The sequence below is a fragment of the Apteryx mantelli genome, chromosome 2 (assembly GCF_036417845.1).
Source record: "Apteryx mantelli isolate bAptMan1 chromosome 2, bAptMan1.hap1, whole genome shotgun sequence".
NCBI classification, from domain to species: Eukaryota; Metazoa; Chordata; class Aves; order Apterygiformes; family Apterygidae; genus Apteryx; species Apteryx mantelli.
Genome location: NC_089979.1, coordinates 5989919 through 6001928, shown reverse-complemented (window position 1 = coordinate 6001928; position 12010 = coordinate 5989919). Strand labels below are relative to the sequence as shown.

The window sequence follows — 12010 nt, the reverse complement described above, 5'->3', positions numbered from 1 at the left end:
AGCTCCATTTCCCTTAGGGTTCAGCTGGCCCTTGTTTCTCTCTGACACTCAGGCATCTGACTCCCCACAATTTTTATGGGACTGTGGGTCTAAAAATGCCACTGAAGACATGAACCTTCCAGACTGAGCCACACCTGCAACTGAGCAACACACACAACCCTACAGGTCCCAAAATACACACTTTCAAAATACCCAAGCAAAAGCTACCCCTGCCCTCCAACTATCAGGCAACGTCAGACTCCGGCTATGTCTGCAGCACCTTTTGTAGGCAGACTTGCACTCGTCTTGTTTGTGCTCGTAGTTACTGGAAGCGAGCCAGCTCTGACCCAGAGGCACTGCACTCGTGCTAATTTGGTAAGCCCTGCTGACAGCACAGCGCTGGGGTAAAGGAGCTGCATGGCTTTCAGGTCAGACCTTTCTTATATTCAGCTGCCCTGAAGCAAAGAGAGAGAGCACAGGGCCCTGTGTCAATAGGCTGTATCCTCCAACAGGGTAAATTTCCACAGCTTTTCCAGAGGCCCTAAAAATGGCAATATCTCCAGTTTGGAAGACAAATAAGGGAAGGAGAAGCAAAGTCTTCATTTGAAGGACCTGGCAGACAAGGTATATAAAGCCTGGGAGGAAAGAGGTTCTCTGTCTTCATTTTACAGGAACAAACACTAGCTAACTTGCCCAAGTTCAGCAAATCTGTCGGAGCCAAGCTTTAAGCTGAAGTCTCTTGCAGCTTAGCTCGTAGCCTTAGCTATCTGCCTAGTTTTCTTTTCTATGCTTGGTCTTGCAGTCACTGCATCTCTAATAGGCAAAGCCACTTCAGAGTTTTTATTATCACCAGAAATCCTATAATAACGCTCCTGCATTTTTGCTGTAGCGAGTCATTACCATGAAAACACATTGTTAGCAGAATATAGAATTTATCTACTAAAGTTGTTTTTCATGTTCATTGCTGCATATGTGATTCTTCGCATGAACGGAAACACAAAGCACAGAGAAAGATCAGATACTCCTGGAAACACATTAGTGAGGGAACTCCTGTAGGGCACTGTAAGCCAAAATGAAACCTTTATTCGTTGTCTCTGCAGGAGTATGTGGATGCTCCTTGCTGGAGTTTTATCCTCCCTACAGAGTCATTTTCTGTGGGGAAAAAAAAGTCATAGTAGCAAGCCTTTGACCGCTCTGCTTTTCTTTTTCCCCCCCGGGACTATACATGACTAACCGAACTATTTCTTATCTCATTTCTCTGCACACCGGGAGCCAGAGACTCTTCAACAGCTACAGACAGTGGTGGACCAAGACACTCTTGAATGAATTATCACTTGTGCTGATGATTACCACATCTCTGCTGAGGAGGCAGAAGAGAACACGTAACAGGAGGCAACATCTGCAACACCCTTGCCATTTCAGAAGTGAACCTGCAACCCCATACTGATATGACACAGACTTTATATTGATACCTCACAATAAATTTCACTCCCTTTTGGGCAAGAAACCCCAGCAAAACTTCTTTCCCCTTCTCTGCAATGAGTGTGATGAATATGCACCAAGAATCATATTTATTTAAGAATATAAGAACTGCTACCAGCAGTCATACCAAAGGCACAGCTAGCCTGCATCCTGTCTGCAACAGCATATAGAACAGGGCAAGCACACGATGTGACTTCTCCAGTGACTTCTTGAAGTGACTCACTGATGTCTTCAAGCAGAGATAATGTCTTTGTACTGAATAGCACTTGACAGGTCTTCTTCAATTTGTATGTACTTTAACACACAAACTTTTAACCACCAGAACATAATGTAAAGAGCAGTTTGAATACATATTGTGTGAAGAGCAATTTCATTTTGTTCATTTTAAGCTTGGCATCAGCTAGTTCCATGCTTTCACTTAAATCTTGCAATGGAAGAAACAGTGAAAAATAGTTAGCTATTGATATCTCCATGCCACAAGTCTTACAGATTCCTATCATATCCCCTCCAAAGTCCTCCAGTTGCCATTTTACCAGGCATGTTTTCACCTGCAGAGCCTTCTCATTACCCTTGGCCTTTACAATGCAAGAAGGGTGGCTCAGCACCACTGAGGTAATGCTCAGCTCCTTGCAAGACAAGCGCATAAATTTTTAAAAGCTTCTAAGGTAAAGTCTGTACAGGAGCATCAAAAGGGCAGGCTAGCTTGTGATGTGGATGGCTGTGCCCCAGGAGTGCAGACATCATACTGTACAGAACCTCCCCTGTCAAACATGATTTCCTGGACTTTGATCAACAGTCACCGAAACCTTGTCTTGCTTGAGTCATCCTCAAAAATGCTCTACAGCTGTTCTTTCTGCCCTCATCACTCATCTCCTGCATCTACTCCTCTTGGAGCAATAAAGATTTGAAGATTTGTGCCATAACCCTTACAGGAAGGGTCCATCTGGTTTAGCAAAGATCTGTTCAAATAACCTATGGAATAAAGCCAAGCATTGCCTCATAGTGATTGTGTTACAGCTTTGGACATTTACCCACATAAATCAGCAGTTTGGTAACACAGGTATGTTTAAAACAAGTAAGTGAGCACACAATAGATAGGTGCAAATTTATGAGAAGAAATATAATAGCCTGTGTCTAATGCCACAGGGATTAGCACTAGACATCAAGAGTTGAAAGATGACTGTCAACAGCTGAAGTCTAAGATACAAAACAAAGCAGTGGCAACTGAATCAGATCTAAAAAAGGAAACCCACCTGTGAGCAGTTTACATGAGCACCTGAAGATGTGCTATGTTACTGTCTGTGTTTATCTCTGTGTACTTCCTTGGTCTGCACATGCACATTTCTGCACATAACAAGCATCCTTCATTAGACTGAGATATTTAGGCATCACAGAACAAGCCTAGGCTGTCGCTTGAGCCATCACAGTGATTTTCCTGGTTTTCAAAAATTACACAAGTCCTCAAGTCAACATGAATTAGGTTTTTAGACACAGCTGCTATTATCTTTTGGTTTACCACTAATGATGTGCTTGGCATGTTATGCATATCAGTACAAGCATCGTTTTGGCTTTAACATAGACATACAACTGAGGTAATGGCCTGGAGAAGCAAGGCCAGTGACTCCACTGTCCTCCCGGAAAGGCACAGGATTTGCCCTCTAACAAATGTCTCAGACCTCACATAAGTGCCCCCACACAATACTTGGCAAAAGCATGACTTGGCAGGTGTTTGGCACTAGCACAGCTGGAAAATAATACTGTAATAAGGGGATGATTTTAATTTCACCATCTCAGTCTTTTCAATTGCAAGGTAACCTTCCATCAGTACTTAGGACATGAGCCTTGTCCTTATAAAGAAGTCCACAGCAAACACACAGCAAATGTCATGCAAAGATTGGGGCTGTCTGAAGCCCAGCATCTCTGACCTGGTTTCCTACCACTGGCCCATAACCATAAAAATCCAGGAAACAAAGCTGTCACAGCAAGAGGGAAAATAAGAATTGATGCTCACGCAGCCATTACAGTGCAGAAGGCAAACAAACAGGAACCGCACGACTCCTCTCCTTCCAGGAGCATCGCGTCCTCCTGTCTGAAAAGGATAGTCTCTCCTCCTCTTTTCTCCTCTTTCATAGTCTCTCCTCCTTTTTTCTCAGAAGTACAGACTGCAGCTAGTATCACAAGCACCTGCATCCCAGTTCCCCGAAATTCTCACTACCACCCTCTCATATGCACCTCTGACAAAAAGAGGCAGACAGTCCTCCACACCTGCATGCAACAGCTACTCCATCATCTGCACACCTCCTGCAGCACTGGTCCCCCACACATGCACAGTCCTTCACTGCGGTATGTAGACACATACCCCCTTCTGCTGCTGAAGGCTGACCTTAAAGGTGACCTTCCGAGTCCAGGAAAAATTATACATGCAATCACACATACATATATCCCCAGGCTCCTATTTTAATCAAGCCAGCTATGCACAGCAGGTATATCTCTACCGTCCATCAGCAATGGCACTGAAACGCAACCATTGGGCAGACACGCGGGACACACACTGGGTACTAATGTGACCTCCGCATGGTGTCCTCCACCGATGAACACAGGCGCATGCTGCCTCAGCTGGCAGGAGTACCAAACAAACAAAACAAGCTGGCCATAATCTCATGGATCTCTACACCTACGCATTTGCTTGCGGCAGTCAGCAATGTTGTTCGGCTGTCCTAATCAGAGAAGTCCAGCACAGATATATTGCATCTGCAGGTTTGGGGTTTCCCCGCCTCCGCCCAAGTCCAAATTTATTTTTCTAGGCAAGGCATTAATATAGGTAGAATGATGCTTTCTGCTGCTTTTCTGCAGAGACCAAAATGTAAGAAAACAAGAACACACTTCAGCTGCAGCACAGCTCTATTGTAAATGTGATGTTTCCCATCAGACTGCTGACTCTCACCACCTGCCAAACATGAGCTGGTTTCCAAAGGCTGAATTCTGAGTCTCAGAGGCTAAATACTGGCTGTCAGTAGGAGGACTGCAGGAAGATGGATGCTGAAATGTGTTCTTTACAGCTCCCACGTCTATGGCTTGGCTCACTAATATTTTCTGCCACAAGCAACCCTCATTTAGAATGTAATTTCACATGATGCACCACCATATACAATCAATATATCCTAATCACAGAAAAAACAAATGAGAAGATGCAATGGCCATAAATGTCATGGTCTTGTTAGTGCAGGGTTCTTCCTTTCAGACCACAATACAATATTATTTTAAATCTCCTGAGCAACTGGGTAGTCACAGACCACCCTGCTCCACAGATTCTTAATCCCATTTTCAGTATGACCCATGCCTTATTTCTTAATCTATCCAGCTTAGAACCTGTCAATCTTTTTCTATTATTCTTCTCTGCAACTTGAAATTTCATTTTGGCAATAAATAAAATATCCACAACTGGTTGTGATACAGAGCTACAGAGGGAAACTGCTACTTCTTTTCTGCAGTCTAGATCTGCAGATGCATTTTGTTCAAGTTTGCAGCCATAATTGCCTGGAAACCTACATTTATTTTAATATAAATTAGTCCAGTGATGTTTTGTTTCCTATTGAATGTATTTTTCCAAGATAGATGACCAAGCAGTTTTCAACGGCATTACTCTGTATCCTTAATTTTAACCTCCAAGCCTAATTTCTCTGTCCTGCTTAGTATTTGCAGTAAGAAAATACTCTGCCTTTCCTCCTTTAGGTTACTAATGAAAATATTCAATGAAATGAAACGTTATAGCAATCTCTTCAGGACTCCAATTTAATCCTGTTGAAAATTCAATAAACTCAAACTCATATGTTCCCTTTGTTTTTCATCCATTCCAAGACAGTTCCTTTATTTCATTATCCTCCATGAAATCACTGCCACTTATACAAAGCAAAAGATTTCAATTTGGTAGAGTTTCACATGTCCAATACACAAACGGAATGCAAAGAACACTCAATTTTTTTTTCCTCCTGTGTAAAGAAGCTTAAAGAGGTATAAAAGATCCAACTGTATCACTGTATCCACAAAAATCCAACTGTATCACATCTGCATTCTGCGGACTCCAAAAGTAACCTCTGAGCTAAGCAAAACAACATGAAGCATCTGTAGTTTATTTAGCCCAATGAAGGATTAGATCTTACCTTTTCTCCTTTTTCTCCCCTACCATAGGCTCTGCCCTAGAAAGAAAGGAGGGGGAAAAAGGTACATTTGATATCAAGGATGTCAAACTGCTATAAATATATATATATATATTTTTGAAATATATGTATGTGTATATATACACACACCTCACATATATATTTATATATATACATATATATATCAAGTTACGGGACAGCTAATTTAGGTTAAGTAACATTCCTTGGCCATAATTTCTTGATAATAAATCAGTGATGAATTAAAACAGAGAACTCATCCCCAATTCTCCCACTCCAGCCCCAGAAAAATGTCTTGTTCTCCATTCTGGATGGAGTCTAATATTATGTTTCCAAAATTGAAGATGCCAACAACTCTAATTAGATTGAATTTTAAACAGGGTTAAAGATGTTCTTGCCTAAAAACCCAGTCTGGCATTTGCATTAATTGCAACTGGGGAAAGCTGGATCTCACTCATCTGAATGTAAAAGAATTGAGACAGACTTACACCTTCTTTGGGTGCAACTGCTTTGTACTGCCCCCGTTCAATGAGCAGCTGTGCTAAAACAGAGCACACCCAAGTCACATAATTTAATTAAAAGGCCAATACTAAGCCAGTTATCAGCTGAATTCAGGGATGAACCCATCCATTTCTCCCTCTCCAAGAAACGCTGTTGGGCACTAGAAAGATCAACTTCTCCCTGGGATAAAGGCCCAGTAAAGGGAGCATATTCAACAAAGCATATGGCATGGTGAGAAAAGGCTCAGTGTATGGGGAAAAATACAGCTACCCAGTTTTCCAACTCTTTTCTTACTTACTGACTCTCCTTTTTCTCCTCGGAGCCCAGGAAGTCCTTGGCTGCCACTTTCTCCCTTGAAAAAGAAGAAAGGATGTTGATAACCACAGAGATAACTCACTCCTCTTTTGACAGGCATGAAGATAACAGGTAAGATTTCCTCTTAGCCCTCCCCCTTGGCCTCACTTGAGAGCTGTTCCACATCAGTCTTTGTATTTTGTTATTAGCTTGTGGTTGACTTGTTTTCTTTGTAAAGTGGTGCAACAAGGCTTTGGCTGAGATCACGGACATTTCTGTTCCCACCAGTCTCTGTCAACAAGATTCCAGCTCCTACCAGGACAGGGTGGATGCCACCGCATTTATACTGACTTTAATGTCCAAGTTTTTAAATTTGATGTTATATTTTTTGTTTTGTTTTAAAATACTGCTAGGATCCCTCATTGTGCACTGACAAGGCAAAGAGCTCTCCCTTTTGGGGTACTTCAAAAGGTCTTATTTTCTATGAAGCCAGAAAGGACTACCTGCATTGGAAAGTGGTTTGCATAAGACCTGGAGAGTGCAAACCTAAAATATGGAAAAAATAAATCTGTAAACCTTCTCAAGATTTAAGAGTTACTTCTATGCTTCCAGTTTCAAAAAAGATTTTCTTTTCATTCATGCTAGGTTTTCATGACTGGATGACTCCTCCCTCTTCTAACACAAATGTGCAACACACAGTCGCTCTCCCTACTTGTTTAAATGGAAAAGAGAGATGAGAACATGGGGAAAACACAACTGAAAAATATATAAATAATTATGAGGAGAGGAATGAAAATTGGAGAAGTAAATACATAGGGAGGAAAAGAGAAAAATGGTTAAACAAAACCCAGCCAAAACTTTTTCCTCACTCGTTTCCTAGGAAAAAAGAATAGTTTGTGGGGCAGGGGCGAAAGGGATAGAGAGCCAAGGAGGATGGACTATTTGATAAATACCTATCAGCTACAGAGCTACAAGTCACGCCCAAAATGGCAAATACAAAAAAACACTTACAAACCATTTTCACATACCAGTCCACAGTTGCAATACTGGAAGAGGGGCGAGCTGAGGATATATCCACAACTAAAAGCAATTTAAGGCTCTCCTCAGCATTGCCAGCAGATACTTGGATTTCTAGAGCACCAGGAGCTGCCGGGGGACAGAGCGCTCTACCTGCGTCCCCCTACCTCGCTCCTTCCCAGTCCTAACACAAAAGGAATAGACCAGAAGCAGACTGTGCTGAGCTCCCCATCCATCACTAACAAATACTATGGCACTGTTCTTTGTACTTTCCTCTCCTGGCTTACCTCCTAGTGTCTTCTGTTCATAGTGACTAAGTGCTCTGGACCTAGAACTTTTTGTTCAGTGTGGACACAATATCCAGCTGCAAGAGTCCCAGACCTGGAGCAGGACTCCTAAGGCACCACAGCAGCACTACATTCAACGACCCCTGCACTCCCCAGATCTCCCCCACATGGACTGCAATAGGATTTAATTTTATGGCTAAACTCAATTTGTCCAGATATATGCCCATAAAATGTACTTAGCTGTGCCAGACTCTCAACCTTTTGTCAGGATCATGCTTTTTTTTTTCCCCCAATGAAGACAGACTTTAAAAATCACAGGCAAGATGAAGGTTTCTTTGCTTAACCTTTAGCATTTTTGCCAAAGGGAAAAACCCTCACAGAGCAAGTGACATGTATGCAGAACTAATGTCACAGTCAATTCTAGTAGGCTGTGGCAAAGTTCATAGAAGGTTTTATACAGCCGTCTCTTTTAGATCCCTTAAGATGAGGCAAAACTCCTTTCTAATTTTGAAGAGAAAAATAAATGCATCCCACTAGAGCATGTCTAACACACTGGCCTTCACAAACTTCCCAAAGGCAGGTAAGCAAGATCATTTCTATGATTTGGATGGGAAGCAATTTCTCAGAGAAGCAATTTTTCCTAAACTCAGAGCACAAATTGATAGCAGTGCTGGAGCAGAGCAGAAGCTTGCCAACTCTCTGTCCAAAGCCCAACCAACTAGCGTGCCTGCCTCTGAACAACACAGCAAGCATGATGTACATTGAAGGAAAATAAATTAGACCGGACTGCTAAGTTGTTAGCATCCAATATTTATCAATAGGACCTGGCTTCAGGTGTATTTGCCAATTCTTCCCAAGCTATTTCCTGCTTCACTCTTCCCCAGTAGCTTCCTTTACTGCATCTCCTTCCAAAATGTATATGCTGTGTCACAATATATCACCCTCAGTTTGGCAGCATGGATGATTGAGGCAGAGGGGTTCACCTCCGGGGGATTTTTCTCTCTAATAACTGCAAGAGCTTCTATTTTGCCCTGGGTTTTGAGACTTAGAGAGGAACAGAAACTTGTTAACTTCCCACGCTGTATATACGCTTGAAATATTTTCACAAGTCAGACACTACCATAGGAAGAGCTTGTCCAAACTTCCCCTCTCCAGAAGAAGAGATATGTTATTGGAGCTCTGGATACCAGATCTTGTTGGCTAGTCTCTCTGTCTTCAACCCCAGAAAAATATAGATGACTGCTACAGTCACTTACCGAGCTTACAACTGATTTTTTTTTTTTTTTTTTAAGGTGGAAAAAAACAAGTAGGCATTATTCCTCACTTGAGCAAGGAATGAGTGAGTCACCAGCTACTGCTAGTCTAGGGGGGGCAGGGAGAAACCACCTTTCTTGGACTAGAGAAGGAGCTTCATAGTCCTCCTTCCTTTATCAGTATCTCCAGAGGTTTTTTTTTTTCCCCCTAGTTGACCTGTGTCCCTGTTTGTATCTTCTGGTGGGACTCATTTCTCTGATGACTCTCACCAGCTGCATGCTGTTTTTCTAATACAGCTGAACCAGCTGCTTTCCTAGTTTCTGAGAGGGCCATATAGCCCCTTACAGGGTATTTCTCAGTATCAGCCTGTAAAATATTCTTGGGTAATGCTCATGTGCCTACAGCCTACCCAAACATCCCTTGGGTCCCAATTATTTAGGAGTAGACTTCAAGTTTGCAATTCACCCTAAATAAGATATGCTTAGTAGTGACAATGTCTATAGCAAAAAGCATGACTTCTGACTCAGAGTCTTGAAGTCACTCAGTTTCTACCTTTTTCTGATAATTTCTTTCCTTACTCATTAATTTACTCCCACCTCTCTGCCTAGTCAGCTAATGCTTGAGTCTCTTCTTATGTCACACTCACTTCCTAGCATATTTTAATCAAACCTCATGAGTTTAGTCGACAACTTATAACTTATTTTGAGTGTTTATTGAAGGCCCAGCTCTCAGATTCATGCAACAAGTGAAAACCCTTAATATTTTGTTTAACTTTAAAAAAGTTTGACAACCCTCCTCATTACACACAAGACTTAAAATACAACCCTTGAACCTTAGAAATGAGGAGACAGGATGAATAATCCTAAAACATGTTACTAATATTTAAAACCCCATCATGTAGAAGCCAGTCTCATTTTTGTGGGGACATAGTCTTTCTGTAATAAAGTACCAGCTGCTAATAGTGGGGAGTTGCAAACAGCTTCCGCTTTCCTCCCCATGGCCAGCATTTCAGTCTGGGTAGCTCAATAATGCTTCAAGAATAGGGAAGAAGGACAAGATATTAGTCCCTGCATGTGGAGTAGGGCCATGACTATCAGCAATAGCTATGTGAGAACTGCTATCAAGGGTTTTATATATTACTTAATCACAGCATCTTTGCTAGTCAGGAACCAAATCTATTATTTGCCTTATTTAGCAGATAGAGAAGCTGTTTGTCTCAAATCATCAGCTGTTTGTACCAAATCATTGTCAGAGCCTGGATTTAAACTGCATCCTCCCCAGCTCTCAGAGACCGGGACACAGTCCTGCATTGGCTTTATAGAAGTTGTGGACAACTAAAGCCAGGGAAAAGTCGCCCACAGATCTGCAGAGCCATTCAGTCATCCATCTGCAGGGTTGGACAGCCACTAGCATCGAGATCTGTCATTTAAGCTGCCTAAGGCGCTCAGGAACCAGAACCCACATAGCTGTCCATGTAGCCACAGGGCTGGACTGTACATTGTGATTAGGTCTTAATTCTGTGCTTGGAGATACATCATTACATATTCCACTAATGTGCTCAGCACTATGCCATGTTATGCTATACAGACACCCTCGCCAGTGCACAGACCTTGTCACATCAGTGAAAGGCAACGGAAGCCGCTGCATAGTGCTTTTATTATAATCATCATCATCATCCTTCTGCAGCCTCCTCACAACAATCTCTCACGGTTCTGACATTCTTCAAAATAGCCCCTCATTACTTAAACTGTCACAGAATAAAATAGGAAGTTGCTATTTATATACACATGGAAGCATAAAGAAATGCTTTCTGCAGTTTCAGGCAAGCATATCTCAGTGTTAATGGGCTCATGTTCATTGCTGCTAGCAAAAAAGAAAAAAATCATACCCCAGAACACATCTTCTCATAATCCCAGACTTCTCTCTACAGATAGAGCAAGCTTTGTCAAAAAAGCCAGTGCTGATGGTGTTTGACCTTCCAAGACCCAGAGACTTCTTGTCTCTCCTCCTGCTGTGTTTCATGATTTTTTTTTTTTTGGGGGGGGGGGGGGGAGGGGGGGAGGAGGCAAGTGCAATTACTTTATTCACCAAACAAATATAAATGTAGTGATTGATGAACCTCGACTGGATTTGCAGAAGTGTTTCAGATGGAAACAATTCTAAACTAAGATTGTTCCCCAGCATTCTTTTATCACGCAACTGGTGAAACTGGAAAGCACTGAAATCACCAGCTTTCACCCCTCCAGCAATGCTGTGAATCTCATTTTTCTTCCAGTACTGCTGCTCTTCTCCAAGTCAGTTGTTCCCACAGCTCTAATTGTAACCAAGCACAGAAGGGAAACGTGTGTGTGTTAAATGCATGCATGTGCATGTCAAGATGCTTACAAAATATGCATTGATAATATAGAAACTGAAGTTTGAGGCAGACATCACAGCCACTCTCCTGCCCTGTTATCTAGGAAGAAACATCAGAGGAGAGCAGCCATAACATCAACTCGTGACAAACAGCCTTGCTCAGGCTAACACACTATGACTAGTTCTCTACCCTAGTCTCAGTAAGTTTTGTACAAAGTGACTGGAAGGCTGCTAGCTGACCTACAGCTAACTAGTACTGCTGAGCAAGGCACAGTACAAAAGCAGCACATGGGTTTCTAGGTGTCTTATCATGAAAGCTGTGCCTGACCTAGCAAATAAAGCTAGCTTGCAAAAAAGCCAGTTTAGAAGTTCACAGGAAAAAGTTTCAGAACACACTTATTCTAAAAGTGATATAAAGTTGCAATAGTGAAATTCAAATGTGAACCTAGAGAAAAAAATACAAGTGGGACAAAATCCCCTGCACTCTTTCAGGGTCATCCAAAACTATCTGAATTCAGTCATATGCTGAATTCAGTCATTTTCTCAAACTCTTCAGCTTACTCAGTACCCCAAACTCTTATTTTTGTTATTAAACAGATCAACTAGCACATACTACTGACCTTTTGACCTCTAGGACCTTCAGGACCAACATGGCCTCTCTCACCC

At 42.0% G+C, this 12010-nt stretch overlaps 1 protein-coding gene across 1 annotated transcript in view; it reads right to left on the bottom strand.

Moving 5' to 3' along the window:
- COL22A1 (collagen type XXII alpha 1 chain) overlaps window positions 1-12010 on the bottom strand; it is a 212210-nt gene that overhangs the window by 119541 nt on the left and 80659 nt on the right. The window contains exons 9-11 of the mRNA XM_067292265.1: window positions 11965-12009; window positions 6436-6489; window positions 5622-5657 (exon numbers count right to left, since the gene is read on the bottom strand). Of these exons, the coding sequence (XP_067148366.1) occupies window positions 5622-5657; window positions 6436-6489; window positions 11965-12009 (135 nt within the window). The remainder of the gene's footprint in view (window positions 1-5621; window positions 5658-6435; window positions 6490-11964; window position 12010) is intronic.